At 43.1% G+C, this 19,779-nt stretch overlaps 2 protein-coding genes across 2 annotated transcripts in view; one reads left to right on the top strand and one right to left on the bottom strand.

Annotated features, from left to right (window-relative positions):
* Positions 1-291: 291 nt before the first annotated feature.
* LOC134464837 (uncharacterized) lies at positions 292-14,083 on the bottom strand. Its single transcript, XM_063218172.1, has 20 exons — positions 13,903-14,083; positions 13,654-13,723; positions 13,357-13,511; positions 12,971-13,038; positions 12,794-12,887; positions 11,019-11,597; positions 10,723-10,807; positions 10,249-10,457; positions 9,131-9,382; positions 8,158-8,493; positions 7,588-7,703; positions 7,267-7,486; positions 6,879-7,022; positions 4,737-4,927; positions 3,798-3,970; positions 3,147-3,285; positions 2,573-2,691; positions 1,375-1,528; positions 607-727; positions 292-451 (listed from the first exon to the last, which is right to left on the bottom strand). The coding sequence occupies exons 1-20, from the start codon at positions 13,973-13,975 to the stop codon at positions 327-329; spliced, it is 3,423 nt and encodes a 1,140-aa protein (XP_063074242.1). The 5' UTR covers positions 13,976-14,083; the 3' UTR covers positions 292-326.
* Positions 14,084-14,551: 468 nt separating this feature from the next.
* Positions 14,552-19,779, top strand: part of LOC134463848 (cAMP-regulated D2 protein) — an 18,005-nt gene continuing 12,777 nt past the window's right edge. Inside the window, exons 1-3 of the mRNA XM_063217167.1 lie at positions 14,552-15,333; positions 16,136-16,337; positions 16,754-16,887. Coding sequence (XP_063073237.1) covers positions 14,761-15,333; positions 16,136-16,337; positions 16,754-16,887 — 909 coding nt within the window. The 5' untranslated portion in view covers positions 14,552-14,760. The remainder of the gene's footprint in view (positions 15,334-16,135; positions 16,338-16,753; positions 16,888-19,779) is intronic.

Raw genomic sequence — 19,779 nt, 5'->3', positions numbered from 1 at the left:
TCTAACATTACTAAAAAAATCTTTGGGACGACGAATGGGTCTGTTGTAGTAGCCTACCGTGCTCAGGGAGAGAGGGGTCAAGAATTCTTGGTTGGCCTGATGGAAGCTGTCAGCTTTCAACAATAATGACTCTTTTCTTCCAAGAAGTCTCGCCTCCACCTAAACTCTGTGTGTGTGTGTGTGTGTGTGTGTGTGTGTGTGTGTGTGTGTGTGTGTGTGTGTGTGTGTGTGTGTGTGTGTGTGTGTGTGTGTGTGTGTGTGTTTTACGATCATTAAAACCACAAAGAAAAATGTATTCAAATGTTTATTTAGTAATTTTGCATGGTTCATTGATTATTCATTCTGCCATTGTGGGGCAGTAATGCTTTTATTGCAGTTACAGCGAGAAATGTAAACGCCAGTAGGCCTATACTCCCTGCCAGCACAGTCAGGAGTATTGCAATCTCCGTCCCTATGAAACAAAATGATAATGAACAATCAGAAAGCAATCAACACCACTATAATATGTTTACATGGTATTTGATGTCTATAACTGTGATGAAGACATAAGGTTGTGTTTGCCCGTGTTCAGAATATAATGTGAACAAGAGACACAGAGAAACTTACATTGTGAGCGTGTACTGCCAGCTGCGGTGTCACCGACTGTCAGCGGTCCAGCAGTGACAACAGCTGAGGCAGTATGACGCACGTCTCTGCGTCCCCGGGACAGCATCTCAGCAGGACATGTCTACGATTCAACATTCCCATAAATAATGATGTTAATATCACAATAACAGCCATCTTGTAATGCGTCCAATTCAACACTAAAATTACTCCAATCATACCGGCACATTATAGGCCTATCAATTCATGGTTCACATAAACATCCTGGCACTTAACTTTTTGCCTCTTTGACCAGACAGCAATATTTGACGCCAAAGGTATGCCCTTGATATCAACAAGTGACACTAAAGCACCCCCTTGCTGCAACATGACTTCCCTGACGGTTAGGTTTAGGGCAGGGGTGGGGAACCTTATTAATTCGGGGAGCCACTTCAAATTCCTCCAAAGGCCGTAAAACATAGGTTCCCCACCCCTGGTTTAGGGAGAGAACTTAGTTTAGGCCTGTGTTTCTCAACCTTTTTTGTCTTGCGTACTTCCTAAGCCTTTTTGTCATAGCATGAGCACCCCCTCAGTCATACTCTGTATCCCAATGTGACTATGCTCCATTTTCCCCTATTTTTGCTCGTGTACCCCTAGTGGTACCATACCCCTGGTTGGGCATTACTGGTTTAGGCGACCGCGTCAGCATGCAACGCCAAAGGTATGCCCTCTGCCGTCAAATATCTGCGTCAAAATCACACACGGGTGGTTGAGACTATTGTAAGATTTTACCGTGGTGCAGTTCTCATCTGGAGCACAAACTCTTGTGAAGCAGTGGAGGTAGAATGGACGCCCTGCAGGCATGTAGAACATCTGTACGTTGAAGCGGGCCGTCTGCCCCGCGCCATTCACTGATGACCACCGGAATGTTTTATCCACCGGACACCTGGAAAGGAAGATAGTAGTTTATTGTGGTATTCACTGTTTTGATATGCTGACACTGGTGAACCGATGCAACATGGAGGAAGGCTGTTTGGCCCAACATTTTGTCACATGAAGCCTTCGGCTACAACTTGGCAGTCTGCTGCACTATTTTCTTTCTTTGAAACACTTTGTAGTGTCAAGTTAAGATAAGAATATGTGGACGTTTAATTGTTGTTGTACTTTGTTGGGGGTGCTGCCCTGGGGTGGATTTCTCAAAACCAAAGTTGCTTACTACATTAACTACTTCGTTGTTTTCAAGGCATTTTCCCATTGGCAACTACCGAAGTTGCTAACAGGCCAACAACTTCTCTTTTGAGAAATGCACCCCTGAGCAGTATCCACTTACCCTTAATTTCGCCCTGGGGATTACTAAAGTTACTCTACCGTGGAGTAGAGTAGAGTAGAGTAGAGTAGACTCTACTCTACTCTACGGTTAAATTTAGACCAGGAATATACTTTTGTTATCTCACATGATAGTGAAATACACCTAGGCCTACTGTATAAATAGTAGGCTGATATTACTTAAATTCTTTATTAACATTTTTTTTCTTACTGATTATTGTTTCTTACTCTTAATTTTTCTCTCCCTTTCATAGAGGAACAGTAGGTGATATTTAAGACAATTACATGTATGGTTCACTCACAATGATTCTATTCACAGTTACTGAACGGTACCCTTACCCGCTACATTTGGAACTTAAGTGTTTAACATTGACCACACACATTCATACAGGGCTCTGAACCTTTCCATATCTGACCATTCGTTCCCCGGATGAACCTGCAGACGCCCCCGTTGTCGTCATGGTTCGCAGAGAAAAATATTTTTCAGTTCCCGAACATGCAGTGTGAACACACCGGCCGATTCGAGATTAGGCGCAGGGACGGGCACCAGCACAATTTTCGGTCATCCTGAACGCACTTTGAGCTTAAAACAGGAAAATTTCTTCAAAAACAAAAATCTCTAGAAAAGGTATCCAGACATCCACATCCACAGCCACATCCCTACCCATCTCTGAGCAGTATGCCCTTGGTGGTGTCCTCCGGGTCAGGGCTCTCTGTGGCCCAGCAGGCTACCACCTCCAGTAGCAGGTCAGAGGCAAAGGTGTTGTGTGCCCTCAGAGCCACCTATAGAACAGAATACATAGAATATAATACACAGCATAGAATAGAGTAGAATAGAGCAGATACGGTAGAGTAGAGCAGAATAGAATAGAATAGATTGCCTTGTATAGCCACTATTCACATACAATTTGCGCTACACATAAAATATACAAAACAACAATGAAAACAACTCACTTCAGTACAGACATTCAAGTGGGACATATACTTTGCAACACAGAGGGGTTTTGCTACACATAATATAAAAGAAAAATGGAATAAATACTAGTGCACAAAAAAAAGAAGTGGAGGAAGGGTTTGCGCAAGGAATTTAGTGCTGGTTATACAGGAGGTCCTACAAACTGTTATTACATTCCATTGTCTTTCTCCGATATTGGACAAACAGGACATACATATGTCTGCTGGGACACATACATATGTGTGCTGGGACACATACAACCACACATACTGTACATACACACCTCTAGGTAGAGGAAGTCGTCCGGAAAGAGGGTGACACTGGACGTGTAGCTGTGCTCGTATGCCTGGTCTTTGAACAGGCCCATGTCGACCTCCAGGATGTGAGAGGAGTTGTACTCCACCAGGGAAAAGGATGACGTCCTGAAGAAGCAATCAGTGATCACACATTCACCAAAACAATGTAGGCCTACTCTTACAACAATGTAATTAGTTAAACAATATGGGCTATTTCATGACAATGACAACAACAAATACATGTACACTAGAAGTAACAGAGTAGACAAATATCTTTTCATTGGATCATCAAGTTGTAACAGGATGGCATTTGTGACATTGGGAAATTTGATGTGGCACCCTCTACAGGGCTTAGGCTAGCCTGGGAACTCCCATACTGCCTTTAGTTCTACACAATCGTTTCGATCTGAAATCACTTGTGATTAGGTCTGGTGTTAACCAGGCAAGGCTTAGGCCATACTAAGCACATTTGGAGGAGACTTGATAATAATTTAAAGGAAATTGAATGAATGAATGAATGAATGAATGAATGAATGAATGAATGAATGAATGAATGAATGAATGAATGAATGAATGAATGAATGAATAGGAATGAAAGAAGGATAGAGGGAAGGAAGGAAGGATTTTGTTAATCTTACCAGTCGAGGGGAGCGTTCATCCTGGGGTACAGGGTGTCCTGTGATACCTCGACTAGGTAGCTCCTGGGGTAGACACACTTCCAGATGACCCTGAGGTGATGCCGGGTGATGACCCTCTCGGGGCCCGCTGCCACCATCAGCACATTGACCACCTCAATGTGGGTCTTATTGCTCTGGGCACAAAAACCACAACAGGCGCACAGTTTTAACCAGTGTTTGAGCCAGCCTCTCTGGCAGGAGAACAACTTGGGAAGACACTTTGTGTGTGTATGTTTTTTTGTCTGCATGCATGGTACTCTGTGCCGTTTGACTGGTCTTGCAATGTATATTATGTAGTAAGGATAGACCGATATATCGGCCGATATTTACGTTTTTTAAGTGTATCGGTATCGGCCGATACACGTGTGATTTTGGCCGATACGTAATATTTATAATTTTATGTTATTCAGGTTTTTTAAAAGCACCAAGACACTTTATTTTTGTAGTACTTGATTGTTAGAGTGGATGTTTAAATGTTACAAGTTCTACCTCAAATTGATAATGTTAAATATTTTTTTATTTTTAACTTGACACCTGGAATATTTGTCCTTTTTAAACTTTTTTTTTACCCATATTGGCCCCAAATATCGGGTATCGGAAATCGGGTATCGGCCAAGGGTGATGAAAAGAATATCGGTATCGCATCGGCCATTAAAAAACCCGTATCGGTCGACCCCTATTATGTTGTATATGAATTGGATTATGTGTGTGAGGTGTTTGACACCTTGGTGTCGTTTGGGATAAATAAAGGAAGTGCACTCTATTCTGCTCTTCTGTACTCTATTGTACTCTACAGTTTTAACTGTGTTTAACCAGCTTTTGAACAGGGCACTCTGTCAGAAGAAACACTTAGTCTCAATGAGACCTTGAATTAATAATAATGAAAACTGTGGCACGCACCACTATTTTGGTTCCACATTGACCTGGTTGTCGTGACACCCTGACGTAGTACAGTGTCGGGCTTTCCAACACTGGGCATCGCCCGTCGTTCAGGACCACCGTCACCGTGCTCCCAAAGTGACCCTCCAGATACGCCTTGGCCACGCTGCCAACCATGAACGATTGGTAGCACTGGGTGTACAAGCCTTTCTCTGGACACACATACATGCACAGGCATAGGTGCGTGCACACACATACAGTACGTGCACAGACACACACATGCATGCACGCGCGCACACACACACACACAGAAGCATGCATGCACACACACACACACACATACACATTGAACATTATCCAGTTCAAAACACAGATCACAGTTGCTGAACTTGGTCTGAAATGATATTATTTATACTGTATTAATATTTTACAGAAAGACATTGTAAATGTTAGTAGCTTGTAAAATAAACTTTCACAGAATACAAAACCTCATACCTTCGACATAATAATCCAAAATAATGCATACATATACAGTGCCATAAGTATATTTTTGCCCCCTTACTGTTTTTTTTTTCTTTTTCATTTTTTTGCATATTTGGCTCACTTAACATTTTCAGATCACCACACAAAGGTTAACATTAAACAAGGATGACCCAAGCAAACATAAAATACAGTTTCTCAGTGATTATTTCATTTGTTGAGAATAATGCCATAAAACCAACATAAAACCAGCCTGAGTGAAAAAGCAATTGCCCCCTGAACCTTGTAACTTGTTGTACCACCCCTGGCAGCAACAATTTTAGTCAAGTGTTTACAAGAACTGATGAGCAGCCTTGATTATTTTTTTGTACAAATTAATGGTTGGACATTATCCTTCAGGATTTGTTTGTAAAGAGTCCAAATCATGCTTTCTTTAATCATAGCTGGTCATCCATGTCCCAAGGCATCAAAACAGCCCCAAAGTATGAAACTCCCACCATCATGTTTCACTGATAACATGGCATTCTTTTTATCAAATGCAAGGCAAGGCAAGGCACGTTTATTTGTATACCGCATTTCATACACAGGTGCAACTCAATGTGCTTCACAAAATTAACAAATGTAAAAAGAAAGGAAACAGGGAAGAAAGAAGGAAATAAATTAGAGTCAAAGAACATTTAAAACATTAAGATAAAACATAAGGTAAAAAAAATAATGATAATAATAAAATAAAATAAAAACATAAAAATAAAAAATTAAGAATGATATGTAATTTAAGTTAGGGGAAAGCATCTGTAGCATGCAGTGTTCAGTTCACACCAGATGTTACAGGAGGCTCTCCTTTCAAAAAAAATATCAACTTTTGTTACATCTGTCCGCAGAATATTTTTTCAGAAGCTTTGTATGCATTGTTTATATGTTTTTAGCAAATTTGAGACAGGCCTTGATACTCTCCTTGTCAGAGGTGGCTTTGGCCTGCATACAATGTTTGCCTAGTCTCTCTTTCTCATGGTTGAGTCATAAACACTTCCATTGTATGCGGTAATTAACACCTTCAGTTGGTATGGTGTTGTTCTATGTTCCTTTCTGAACTCTTGGGTCCACCCTCACCGTCTTCTTGGGCTGAGACATGTAAATTATTATTATTATAATCTGCTCCTGAATGTTGATGGATCACAGTGCGATGTCATGGGTTTGATATGACCTACTACACATTGTCAAACAGGTTCTATTCAAATTATCTCTTGGTTTGAAAGGCCTGGTAGCAGCCAGAGTTGGGCAGCTGTGAAGTGTAACTCAGTTGTCCAAAATAATATGATTAATCACAGATACCTACTCATTTAACAAGGGGGGCAATTACTTTTTCACACAGGCTCATGCAGGTTTTATGGCATTATTCTCTGAAAAAATGAAATAATCACTGAAACACTGCATTTTATTTTTGATGGTTCATCCTTCTTTAATGTTTACATTTGTTTGGTGATCTGAAATGTTAAGTGTGAAAAAAAGTATAAAATCAGAAGGGGGGCAAAAACATATACACAGCACTGTACATATAATAAAAAAAACATTATAAACAAAAACAAACATTCCAGTCATACCATATGCTAGGAATAATACAATATGATTTCCAAGATCAAAAAAAGATTTTTAGTTTGCATTTCATGAGTCCCTAATGCTTACCAAAGCATGCTGTGTTGGGCGTCAAGAGAGGACTGATGTCATAGTAACCCTTCTGGCAGACACATGTGTAGGAGTCCAGAGTGTTGATGCAAACGGAGTGAGGGGCACATGGGCTTGGCACAAGCAGGGAGCACTCATCTGGGTCTGAATTAATTGGACAAGGAGCAAAACAAAGCAGTCCAATAAATTACAAGGCACTCTCAGTGGCTGTTAATACATTTTAATTGCCTTGTTTTGAAGGAGCATCCTGTGTTAATGGCCAATGTGATTCACTGAAATGTCAATACATTTTGCTCTACAAAAAAACATGGCAAAAAAAGGTGTTACAAAAGTTATTAAATACAGAGTACACCAACAGGCTATCAATTGGAGTGAAATCCTGTCTTACCATCCCAGTAGATCCTGCCATTTTTCACCGTAATCCATTCCGGTGAGAGATTCTGGATGAATTCTAGAATGGTATCTGGAGATAGCAGAATTTCTTCATCCGTAATGGAGGAGTTCATCACAACAGTGCTGATTTTTGTCTGTGTTCCGTTATCGTAGTCTTCAAACGCCAAAACCTCCACACTGACTGGATGATGGAGGTCTTTGAGACCCTCAGAAATCTGAAGGAAAGAAAATATGGAACAAACTGTTCTACAAAATTCTTATCTTCCATTTCCAGCATTTTATGAGTCGCTTCTTCTTGTTTGGAAAAGAAGCTCACTCTGTTTCGGATGATGCGTTCTAGCTCCAGGCGTGTTGGAGAGCTGGGGTCCTCCAACTGTTCAGGCAAACTCCATGGTACAATCACATCAAGGACTGACCTCGATGCGCCATTGGCTAAAGAAATTTAGTTAGGTTAGTATATGCTTACATAAACAGCACATTAATTCTCTATTTTGTGTCATTTTGGAGTATTGTAATTGACATTATACCCGTAATGTGATATTCGACCCATTTTGGTTTACTGAATATAATTCATCAATAATTTATTTAAAATTATATATATATATATACAAAAAACAAATACAAAATATAAAAATCTGTGTAAAGTAAGTATTTATTGAAATGCATGTGTAATGTGTATCAATGTGTAATAGAATTTAGACACCTTTTTAATGGTTTGTCACCCCTTATTCTCAACCAGTTGTCTAAAGCCTATGGTATTAGACCTGAAGCAGTCACTGAACGTAAATGCAGCCATTGAGAGTGAAGACTATATTACACTTTGAAAATAACACCTACTTCACGATGAACAGTATATTGCATTTTCCAGACAGACATCAGAACTCACATCGCGGTCTGAGGCCCCCTCCATCAGTCCCATGATCCCCCGGTGGGATGGTGAAGCACAGCAGTGCCCTGGAGGGGGACTCCCAACCATGGCATTGCTCCCACACCTCCAGGGCGTAGGGCAGGCCCGGGGCCAGACCCAGACCCAGACCCAGGCCAAGGAGAGGCAACTGGGGCTCGGCCACGCTACCACTGCTGATCAGGGGGCCGTTCTCATGGCTGAGGTTGAAGATAAAAGTCCCACCACGACCCCCGCTGCTGCTGCTGCTGGAGGGTCCTGACCACACAACTGTGGAGGTGTCAGGTTGGTAGAGCAGGTTGGATACAGCTCTGGGGCCTATGGGGAAAAGACACGAGAGAGAGAGAGAGAGAGAGAGAGAGAGAGAGAGAGAGAGAGAGAGAGAGAGAGAGAGAGAAAAATAACCTGTCTGCCTCTGTCCGTAAAGAACTCTAGAACTGAAGAATAACTGTACTGAATACCCAGTATCCACTACACACCTGTGTGTACCTGAAGGCTCTTCACATTCATGACAATAATGTCTCAACATACAGTCTCAGCCTAGCCCAGTGGTTCTCAACCTTTGTTGAGCAAACGCCCCCCCCCTTAACCTCATCATAAACCTGCAAATGCCCCATTAGTATAAAGAATTAAATGGAGTAACACCCCCCAATTGCAAGTAAGTACCTCTAGCTCTCAGCTGTCCCCTTTGCAAGAGCCTCCGAAGAGCCCCCGTTGAGAAACACTAATCTAGCCTAATATCCATGCATTTATTCATCCATCCTTAACATACAGACTAACTGTACTGAAGTCAAGTCAAGGCAAGTCAGCTTTTATTGTCACTTTCATCATATGCACAGGTAAATGCAAAAGGGCAATGAAATCACATTTCTCCCCCTATACCATGCCAGGGCATATACATACACAGGACTGACATTTACTGACTGACACTGAATACCAATTAACCACCGCAGACCTGTGTGTGTCTGAAGGCTCTTCACATTCATGACGATACTGGCTCCACACACTGCCTCCACCCTGGCCTCGTATCGTCGACACGGAGCCAGGCCTGCCACCGTGTGCGTGGTGAGCAGTGTGGAGCCCTGCAGCACCCCCTGGTGGTACACCTTGAACATTGAAATCAGGGACGCATCTGATACTGTCCAGCTCAAAGTGTAGTTCTCTGGGCCAGCAGAGGACTGACGGATGCTTTGGATTGCAGATTGGGCTGGAAGAAAGAGAAGTAAGGTGTTTACATTTGAATTGTTTGTATTCTCATCCCCATACCATTTCGGATGCAGCTCTGTCAAGCTCCAAACAAACTACGGAAAATATAACTTGACTTTCAATTATTGATTTAGCATCACTTTGTACAGAATCTATTATAGATTCTTGTGCAAAATTTGCTTCTTAATGCGCAGACATGCTCATTTCACTTCCAACTTGATCATTGGAGCGTGGGGCTATATTGTGTATCTCTGTTTCACTGGGGGATGTGCTGTGAGTTGTTCATCATCACTACACCCACATCTCATATCATTAACACAACATGGAGACAAGACTTGCCAAAACAACTTCCTTGCTGTTTGACTATTCCCTAATATAATGAAGACCAGATCATTGTGGAAAGAAGACTACTTTAATTGAATCTGTTATGATTTAGCCAATGCACTAACCCTTTAAGATCAACGGAACATTCCAAGAACAGTGATTAACCTGGCCAAGTTAACCTACAGGAAGTGGTAAACCTGATAATAGATAACCCACTTGTGTCCTATACTGTTGGTAGGAAAATGAGGACTCCGGGCTCTTCTATTAGATGATTTACAAATAACTCAAAGTTTGTTTAGCCTAAGTAGTTTACTACTTAGCCAGGTTCTTGGAATACTCCCCAGGAAACACATCTGTGGGTTTCCATCTATAAAGACCAGATGCAGCATCTATGTCAATTTACCTTCAACAGCATTGACAATTATGTTACATTTTTTTAGACGCATCAGGTAGGCTAACCTTTTTGGAAGAGTGTGTTTGAGGCTTCATCTTTGGTAAAACATCATTGAGATCTGTGAGCTACGTACATAACCAAACCCTTACCAGAGTTCCCATCAACCATTACAGCCTTGCTCATCCTCGTCTCCATTCCGGACACGCACACTGTCTGCAGGTAGAAATGCACGCGGCTGCACGGTGGCAGGTTGTCTGCGGTGAACAGGAAGGGACGCTGGGAGACGCGGTAGGTCTGCTCCTCCACTATGTGGTCCGTGCCGTTGAGGTGGAGCACGGTGAGCAGGAAAAGGGAGTACCTGTTGTTTCCAGAACAAAGTAGGGTGAGAGCAGGTTTACACATGGGATAAGACACTGTATGCAGAAAGAGCACTGATGATGATAGAAACCTGATGGTGGAACTACCTCGGATTGGACTTGAACCGTAGTTCCCAAAATTACAGACAAAATTATAGTATGATGTCTTAGTCAACAGAGCCAGAGACACCCTTCCTCCACATAACAGTGCCCTCCTTCCTCCACGGCCATTTTTCTTCTTCATTCTTGCAGGAGGTACCCGTTTACCTGTTGTTGCGTGGGCAGTCCCAGCCCACCGTCAGCTGACTGGTGTTCCAGGAGGTCACCTGGGCATTTCGGGGCACGTCTGGATCTATTAGGAAGAGAAAGAGAGAGAGAGATAGACAGACAGACAGACACATGCACATAACCCCAGTTGCGCATAGAGATCATGATTCTTTACGCATACAGTATACAGTCACTACATAACAGTACACAGCGCTGAAGTGTGTATCTGTGTGTGTGTGTGTGCACGTGTGTGTGCACACATGTGCGTGTTTATGTGTGTACATCCACAACGTTACCTGTAATTGTGTACAGGCAGATGACAGCAGGACCTCCATACATCTCCACACAGGCCACGTATGGCGTGCAGCCCTTCAAGTTGGTGTAGCGATAGTATGGGGCAGCCGTGGTGTCAGAACTCAGGGTAGCGTAGACCCGCAGCTCCAAGTGGTGGATGGAGACGAAGTGGAGGGGTGGTGTGTTCGAGAGAGGAGATGAAGATCGAGGATGATAGGAGGTGATGGTGGAGGAGGAGAGAGGAGGCTTTTTGGACCGACGAGATGGAGATCGAGTAGAGGAGATGGTGACATTGGAGGAGGAGAGAGGAGGATTTGGAGATTGAGGAAGAGAAGAGGTGAGGGAGGAGGAGAAGAGGGAAGAGGAGAGGGGAGGTTCCTTGGATGGAGACGGAGATCGAGGAGGAAAGGAAGTAACGGAGGAGGACCGCTGAAATGAAGAGGAGGACAGGGGAGGTGTCTTGGACGGAGGGGTTTGGGGAAGAGAGGAGGTGGCGGGGGTGGTCACAGCGTCTCTCCACGACACCAGGAGCATGGAGGAGCTGTGGGCCTCCAGCTTGAGAGGGTGGCGGGTGGTGTGGCCTGTGGGGGTCAAAGGCCAAATGTCACAGGTGAAATAACTAGATGGATATGAAGTTTCACGACTAGAACAAAGATCGTAAGATACATCAAGCCCGTAATTTTCCTGGATCCCTGTGACCTCAGGCGAACGCCCCTTTAGGAGACACTCGGTTAGGAGACCTTTGGAGACTTTAGGTTGAGAATAGATGGCGTTCCCTTAGCAGTATATATGGGGGTAGCACACATCTTATACAGGCCAGCACCAAACACCACAGAAAGAGAAGAAGACGGAGGGGACAACGCCCCCTTAGGACAGTGTTTCCCAACCAGGGGTACGTGTACCACTAGGGGGACGTGAGCACACTGCAGGGGGTACTTGGAAAATTTTAATTTTAACAAATGCATGGAGCATAGTCACACTGGAATAGAAAAGGCGATGTAAAACATGAGTTAGGGGGTACTCATGGCACAACGAAAAGGCTTAGGGGGTACATGAGACAGTCAAAGGGCAGTCATGGGTGAGCGGTTAGGGCGTCAGACTTGCATCCCAGAGGTTGCCGGTTCGACTCCCGACCCGCCGGGTTGGTGGGGGTTGTAATCAACCAGTGCTCTCCCCCATCTTCCTCCATGACTGAGGTACCCTGAGCATGGTACCGTTCCACCGCACTGCTCCCCATGGGGCGCCACTGAGGGCTGCCCCCTTGCACGGGTGAGGCATAAATGCAATTTCGTTGTGTGCAGTGTTCACTTGTGTGCTGTGGAGTGCTGTGTCACAATGACAATGGGAGTTGGAGTTTCCCAATGGGCTTTCACATGAGACAAAAAAGGTTGGGAAACACTGCCTTAGGAGACCGAATTTTAGCACACTCCTTTGCATTGGGTAGGCGTGGTTTGAGGTATCTTACTCCAATAGACAATTCTTTGAACAGAAAGCTTGTAGACTCAATTGCTTCAGACTTAATAGCAATATCTCAGTATCAATATCTCTCCTCCTCCTACAACAATATGATTGCACTTACATAATATTTCATAACAGTGAATTTCAAAGATTGCAGTAACTGCTTTTCTTAATCCCAGATTGGCCTAAAAATACAATTCCTTTTGAGCACAAAGACCAAGAAAAACCCCGTCCTATTGTGTTCAACTGTTCAAAGGTTATGTACAGTGCAAGTGATGCAAACTGTTAAACTAACAGAGGGCTACACTAAAGACCTTACCTAATAACAGGATGAAGTCTTCACTTTGCTGAAGATACTGAGGATCCTCCTCACATGCAAAAGCTTGCTGTGGCGAGAAGGACTTCAGGGCATCCTGTGTGAGGGTCAAGAGTTTCCAACAAGGTGTGAATAAATACGTTATGCTGTTCTAATGTTGAAACAAAATATTTTACTCACCAGTGTAATTTGATTGGGGGTGTTCTCTACTGCAGAATCTGCTCTTTGGAATTCTATTGTGTTTAATCCTGCAGTTTTACACAAGGTGAAAACAATAATTCAATAGACAGCCGTGCCGTATCTATCCCAATGTTTAGGCATCGTTACCTTGTGCTTTAAGTTACTTTCCAACACTGGGCCTTAATCAAACATAAATTAAGATGAATTACTTCACATGCACAAGTCATGTGGAATTGAAATGTTTTACACTGTGCCATAGACACTGCCAGACACAGACAAAGACAGGTATAATGCAGACAAAAATTAGAAATGTGAAAACATATAGCCTACAGTTGCATATATAGTAAACATGCTGTAACAGTGAAAGGAAACCATTGTCAACATACGGTCATTAATTGAAAAGGTCCAGGCCCTTGGCAGATCCCCATACTGCAATTTAATAGTGTGTTGCTCAGAAGGTGGAATGGTGACAGAGGTGAGTTTTCCCAGCTTCCCAACAGACGTTATCTCGGCATCGTTCAGCTTCACACTAATTTTAGGTCTGCGGCAAATTGATTGGAGAGACAGATCTTTCAGGTATCCAAAATGCCAATTTGGCCTAATGGTTTATTAGGTGGTTATATTATTATATCACACATTATTAATTATAATATTACAATGTTACACAAAGGAGAAAAGACTACCTGTCAGTGTATGTAGAGTTAGTGCCTTTCATGAGCCAGCAAAGGGAGAAGTTGTAATTGGTGCAATCCCCTGCGCACACACGGGGGCATTGATTTAATGGAATTCACATCAATCAGATCAAGTTATATAGAACTAGACATGCAGACGGTAAAGCACATTGTGTATTGAAGTGCTTGGGCCTTCACAACGGAGAATACATAGCCATGCTGCTGCAGCATTAAACCAAACGGCCAGTGTAACCTACTCACCTAAAGAACGCGAGAAGTGGATGTGCATAGATATCAGTAGAAATATCCCAATGTTCATACACATCGTTGCCATAGTCGCTTAGGTTTGTATAAGTAATTGAAAGCTTGAGTTCATCTACTCATTTAAAACGTTTCATGATATTTCACTTTAAATGTTGTCAGTGTACATAACTGACTTCCGGGGGAGATTGGAGCGTGACGCACGAGTACGCACAGGTGCACTGTCTGCTCAAATCATTGGACTGTTTTTAATACGTTTATTTCTGGCAAAATATGATGGGATCACTGAGTCAGGATACAAGCTAGCAGTTCCATGGAAACTATTTGAGGGTAGGTCGAAAATTAGACCATAAGTAACCATTACTAAACTTGTTTAACCACATAATGGACATGCACATGTTCTATACCCAGTTGACACAACAGAAATGCCTCTTAAAAACCTGAACCACATAAAGTGGATGTGCATCATGGGAATTTGCATTATGGTATTTTGGCAAAGGGTAGACCTGGTGCTTTCAATTAAACCTGTCCAATAGTCTGTCCCCTGGCGCAACCAACGTCATGTGTCCACCCTTCATCCAGGCACTCAACAAAAGCGCTGTTGTCACGGATCCCGCTTCCAGCCCACAAATACACGAACACACTAATCTAAGTCACAAGGACTTACACAAGAACCCCAACTGCATGCGGATGGAGCAATTCCCCAGGCTTGCGCCTTGCATGCACTCCCCTGGGCGCTAGCTTAGCAAGCGAGATGCTCTAAAATAATCAAAACTGGCACCCCAACATTTATTCATCACCGCAATTACGCACGGCTGATTCACCCCAAGACACCCCCGCGAGAGCAACGGGGAGAAGATGGGTTTCTCCAGACACTGTCTGTCAGTTTGTGTTCTGGGACTACTCGTCGTTTACGTCTCCACAGTGAGGCCTGATGGTGACACCTCGTTGAACTTGGCGGCGTTGCTGAGGCGCCTCTCTTCGGGGATCCTCGTCGGCGGTCAACCCGTCGTGATTGACAGGCCAGAGGTGCTCACGGGAAACTCACATGACAAGGATGAAGAGAGCAACGAAATCCCCTTACCGCAGCCACAACCTACCCAGACCCCCGAAGAGGATGAGGAGAGCAACGAAATCCATCTGCTTCAGCCACAGCCTACCCAGGCCTCAAACACCCCCGATCACCATGACAACCCCAGGCCACCTCTTGGACCTAAGGTCTTGACTAGGTATGGCATTATTCAAGGTCTCACCGTGGAGAAGGCCAATATATTTTATGGAATCCCATATGCGGATCCACCAGTGGCTGGCTACCGCTGGAAGGCGCCCAGAACTGTGTCACCGTGGAAGGGAGAGTACGATGCCACCTTCCCCAGGTCAGCCTGCATGCAGGGCTGCATTGGGCCTGTCTCTGTGGAGTGTCCTGCTAAGGTGAGAACTGAACTGTAGCTGCTGATGCCATAGTACTATGCATTTTATTATGAATCAAATCTTTAAAAATCTCAATTTAAGTTAAGCACATGCTATAACCTGAATGAAAAGGGCCTTATTATATAAACACCACATTTTGTGTATTTGAATTCAAATAACCACGTTCATTTAGATTTATACTCCTACTTGATTATTATTTGGATGTCCCATTAACCATGTGTAGGCCTATAATCACTAGCTTGTATCTGACATAATAAAAATAATAGATGTTGCAACCTATCCTGTTGCAACTGTCCCACATCTCCACTAGTATAGAGGGATGTTATCAGTTTTTTTGTGATGTGGGTGACGAGTGATGAAACGGGCCATGTTGTGCATTAATGAGCCATGTTGTCGGTAGGCCTACTAACAGTACTACTGCATTCTTCACTTCATTCCTCTCTCCTAGTGAGTCACATTCACCACCTTTGTTTTGGGTATCCTATACGCGGTGGTGCAAGTCAGACTACTACACTACGACTACATTCTCCTGTCCTTTCCTTGATCCTCCCGCCCTCTTGCTTCAGTGTTGCTCCATCTCAGAGGAGAAAGCAGTTTCCTCAGCACAGAGCAACGTTTGGAGTGCTTTCACTCGTTCAACATCTCAATTGTAAATGAGAGAATGACCTTTAGGTTTTTATTGCAAGATACTGAATAAAAACGTTGATCATCAATGACACAGAGCCTTGCATCACGAGGGCACAGGCCACAGGAAAGGACGGGAAGAAGTAGTTGAACTTGACCACTTCGTCTTCATTTTCAGGTCAGTGAGGACTGCCTTTACCTCAACATCTTTGTTCCCCTGAGTGTGGACTTCACCTCTCCCGTGCGCACCCCTCTGCCAACGATGGTGTGGATCCATGGCGGGGATTTCATCGCCGGAACGGCCACCAAGCCTCTGTACGACGGCCGCTTCATCAGCAACTTTACCAACACCGTGGTGGTGAGCGTGGCCTACCGCCTAGGTCAGTGCTCCGGAAATGTTGGTCCATCCATGGTCTGCTGGAGGTCCCACCAGAAATCACTAGTGGCTGACTACCAGATGTGCATGCTTTTTAAGGTTCTGTTTGTGTGTGGGTATGGGTGTGTGTGTGTGTCTGTGCTCGCTTGCACATGTATATGGTGAGTATAGGTCAGTTCTCCTTATTTTTATATTGTTTTTTATATTATATTGATCCTATATTGATCTGTGACGACAAATCACAAATGGCCCACAAAGTGTGTGTGTTAGTTATGGGTTATGTGTTATGTGAGACAGAACGCAACATATGAAAGTGGTCAAGTAGGGTATCAATGTGCATCTTGCTGGACGCGTCTTTCAGATGTGTTCACTCAAGCAACCACACAGTTATGACTTATGGCCTCGCTGGATTCATTACAGGGGCCTTTGGTTTCCTGGTTACCGGTAAAGACCCGAAGACGTCCGCTGCAGGGAACTATGGCATCTTGGATCAGCAGGCAGCACTGCTGTGGATCCAGCAGAACATAGCCACGTTCGGAGGAGACCCAACCAAGGCAAGACATCATCTTCAACACACACACACACACACACACACACACACACACACACACACACACACACACACACACACACACACACACACACACACACTTACACACACACACACACACACACACACAAACGAGACTTAAAAGAGACTCTGCGTGTCTGGCTGGATGTCTGTGCACCCCTCTAAAAGATTTTTTTTAAAGCAATAAAGAAAACCTGCAGCACCATGAGAATATATACAGTAAGACGCACCACCGGCAGGGTGAATTAGTCCAACTACACGTCATATACAAACCCCAACTCCATAGAAGTTGGGACGCAAGGTTAATTGTGAATAATAACAAAATACTACCATTTTCAGAAGTCTGGTTCTGATATTAGTTGGAGAACTGTACAAAGAAAACATATCAGCCATCAAAACTGACCAAAATTATTGTTTTGTGGGATATTCATGAATATGTAAATCCAACGTGTCTCAAAAGAGTTGGGACAGGGACAATAAAAGGCGGCAAATGTCGAGGAAGACTAAAAACAAACAAAAGACAACACTTAACAGTTAATAGCATTAACCGATGAGATGATTTTATATAAAAACAGTGTTGATTCCTATCTTGGACATGAATTCAACAGCTTAAATGATAGGTGTATTCCTTGTCATGTTTTGCAATGTTTTCCTTTCTGTAGTGCTTACAGTGTGACAGGTCTTGACCAAAAGCCTGCCATTTTATGTCCTGCTGGTCCTTATGTTGGAGTTAAACTGTTAAAACATAGTAGAGAATACAATTTGTCCTTACTATGTGGCAGTAATCGAAGATCTCCCTTCAAAATATATTACACGAGTGGCTTTTCATGCTGTTTAAAACCCATTTATTTCATTCATTACAGTATTCAATTCTACAGGTGAGTTAGAACAGCTTAACCAATGTACTACTGCACCCCCATGCTATCATGGAGGCTGACTTTTGAAGTTAGCACTAACACAAGTTGCATGGTCAATTTTCACTGTAGCACAGGATGTGCAAGACTCTATTATTTTCAAAAAGAATTGACTTCTGCAACTGCTGCTGACTTCTGTAAGCAAAGGACAGTTTCCCATGTCTTCTGGGTCTATTTCAAGTGAGCTCGGGTGGATAGGGGAATGTTAAACCCCTCTATCATTTGCACACATGAACCGTCCTTAATATGGTCAAGTTTTCCCTAGCTGTAATTCTCGGAGTGCTAGAGTGAGACTACAGCCAATATATATTTAATGATAACATGAACCTATTCAATGATTTTAATGACAAAAATATGTCTTATATACACTCAATCACGGTAAATCAAGGGAATTCAAAACTTAATGTAATAACTATGGTAATTGTTCCCTCTGCATCTTTTATTCTGAGTGTCTCAGCCTCTCTGTGATTGTCTTATACCTGGACATTCAAATTGCTCATCAGTACAATTCAGTTTGAAATGTTCTTCCTTGTTGTTTTATCTTATTTGGATGTTTATAACATTTCACTGATACCCGTCCCAACTTATTTGAGACGTGTTGCAGTTATCAAATTAGAAATGAGTACATATGTCCCCTAAAACAATATTTTTTCTCGGTTTTAACACTTGATATGTTGTCTTTTCACTATTCTCCATCTAAGGAATGTATTGAATGTTTTGAAAATGATAGCATTTTGATTTTATTCTCAGTTTACCAAACGTCCCAACTTCACCGGATTTGGGGTTTGTAGAATGTGTACACATGTGATTTCCTTCACTCTGGCCATTTAGATGTAGGCCTAGATCAGTCTTTTATCACATTGAGGTGGACAAGCTGTCCTTTCATAATGTCTGCCTGGATGAAAACTTTTGGAGAGGAACATTACACACACCACAGCCATCGATGTATTAAAGAAAATCTTAGCATCATGAGGCTACCGTATATACCGTAGCCTATACACTACTAGTGAGTAAGTCAATCGCATGAGACAAGCAGGGCCACTAACAGTTTTGCCCCCCCTCGTAAGGGCTCTTGGACAAAGGACCTGTTTGTCCCCCTTGTTTGCTTCCCTGGTCAGAAGTAACATGTGAATGTGAACCCATGTGAATCCCTTCACTTTATCCAGTCGTGGATCAGTCTAATATTGCATCGAATAAGGAATGTGAATCAGTCCCTTCACCCTGGCAAGGTGAGGGCCGTTGAATTAGAGGCACGTTGGGTAGGTTGGACAAGCAATCCTTTCATAGGCCTATCTGCTGTGAGGATTTCCCTGTAATGGACAGGAGACGATGTCCAGAGATTTCACTGAAAGATGGTTGGTAGCTTAAAAAAAAAGTCGCAGTAATTTCACAGAAGTGTTGGGTGCTCTTGTGTGAAGAGGGCTCAGTCCAACCAAACAAAAAGGGTCGCAGCCAGAGGGAAAAGAATCTGGTGCCACATGGATGTCTATTTTTTGTAATTTATTTTTTCAGTGCAGTAAGACATGCATCTTCATCAGAGACATCCGTGTGGCACAAGATTCTTTTTCCTTTGTACTTACAATTTAGTCCTGCTCTAGTTGCACCGGATTTAGAAGCGCTGAGTGTGTATCTCCTTTGTTTTGCGAGGTCAATGCAGCTAATTCAAAATACAAACTGAAAATGCACACACGGAGAGTGCAGACCTCCGCCAAGGAAGCTGTTTGATATGTAAGGGTTAACGTTCGGCGAGAAGGTCGCTACCGTGGAATAGCAGCACGACAGAGAGAATCTTTAGACCCCGACGCGGAGCAGAGGGGTCTTGTTCTCTCTGAAGTGCTGCTATTCCACAAAGCGACCGACTCGCCGAACGTTAACCCGCTTATTATATGGATATACTTAAATGATTCACACATGGCGGGGACATTTCTTTATTTAATGTTTAATGTTGTAGGCTAGAGATA

The sequence above is a fragment of the Engraulis encrasicolus genome, chromosome 15 (genome assembly GCF_034702125.1).
Source record: "Engraulis encrasicolus isolate BLACKSEA-1 chromosome 15, IST_EnEncr_1.0, whole genome shotgun sequence".
Classification (NCBI taxonomy): domain Eukaryota; kingdom Metazoa; phylum Chordata; class Actinopteri; order Clupeiformes; family Engraulidae; genus Engraulis; species Engraulis encrasicolus.
This window is presented reverse-complemented; position numbering and strand designations above follow the sequence as displayed.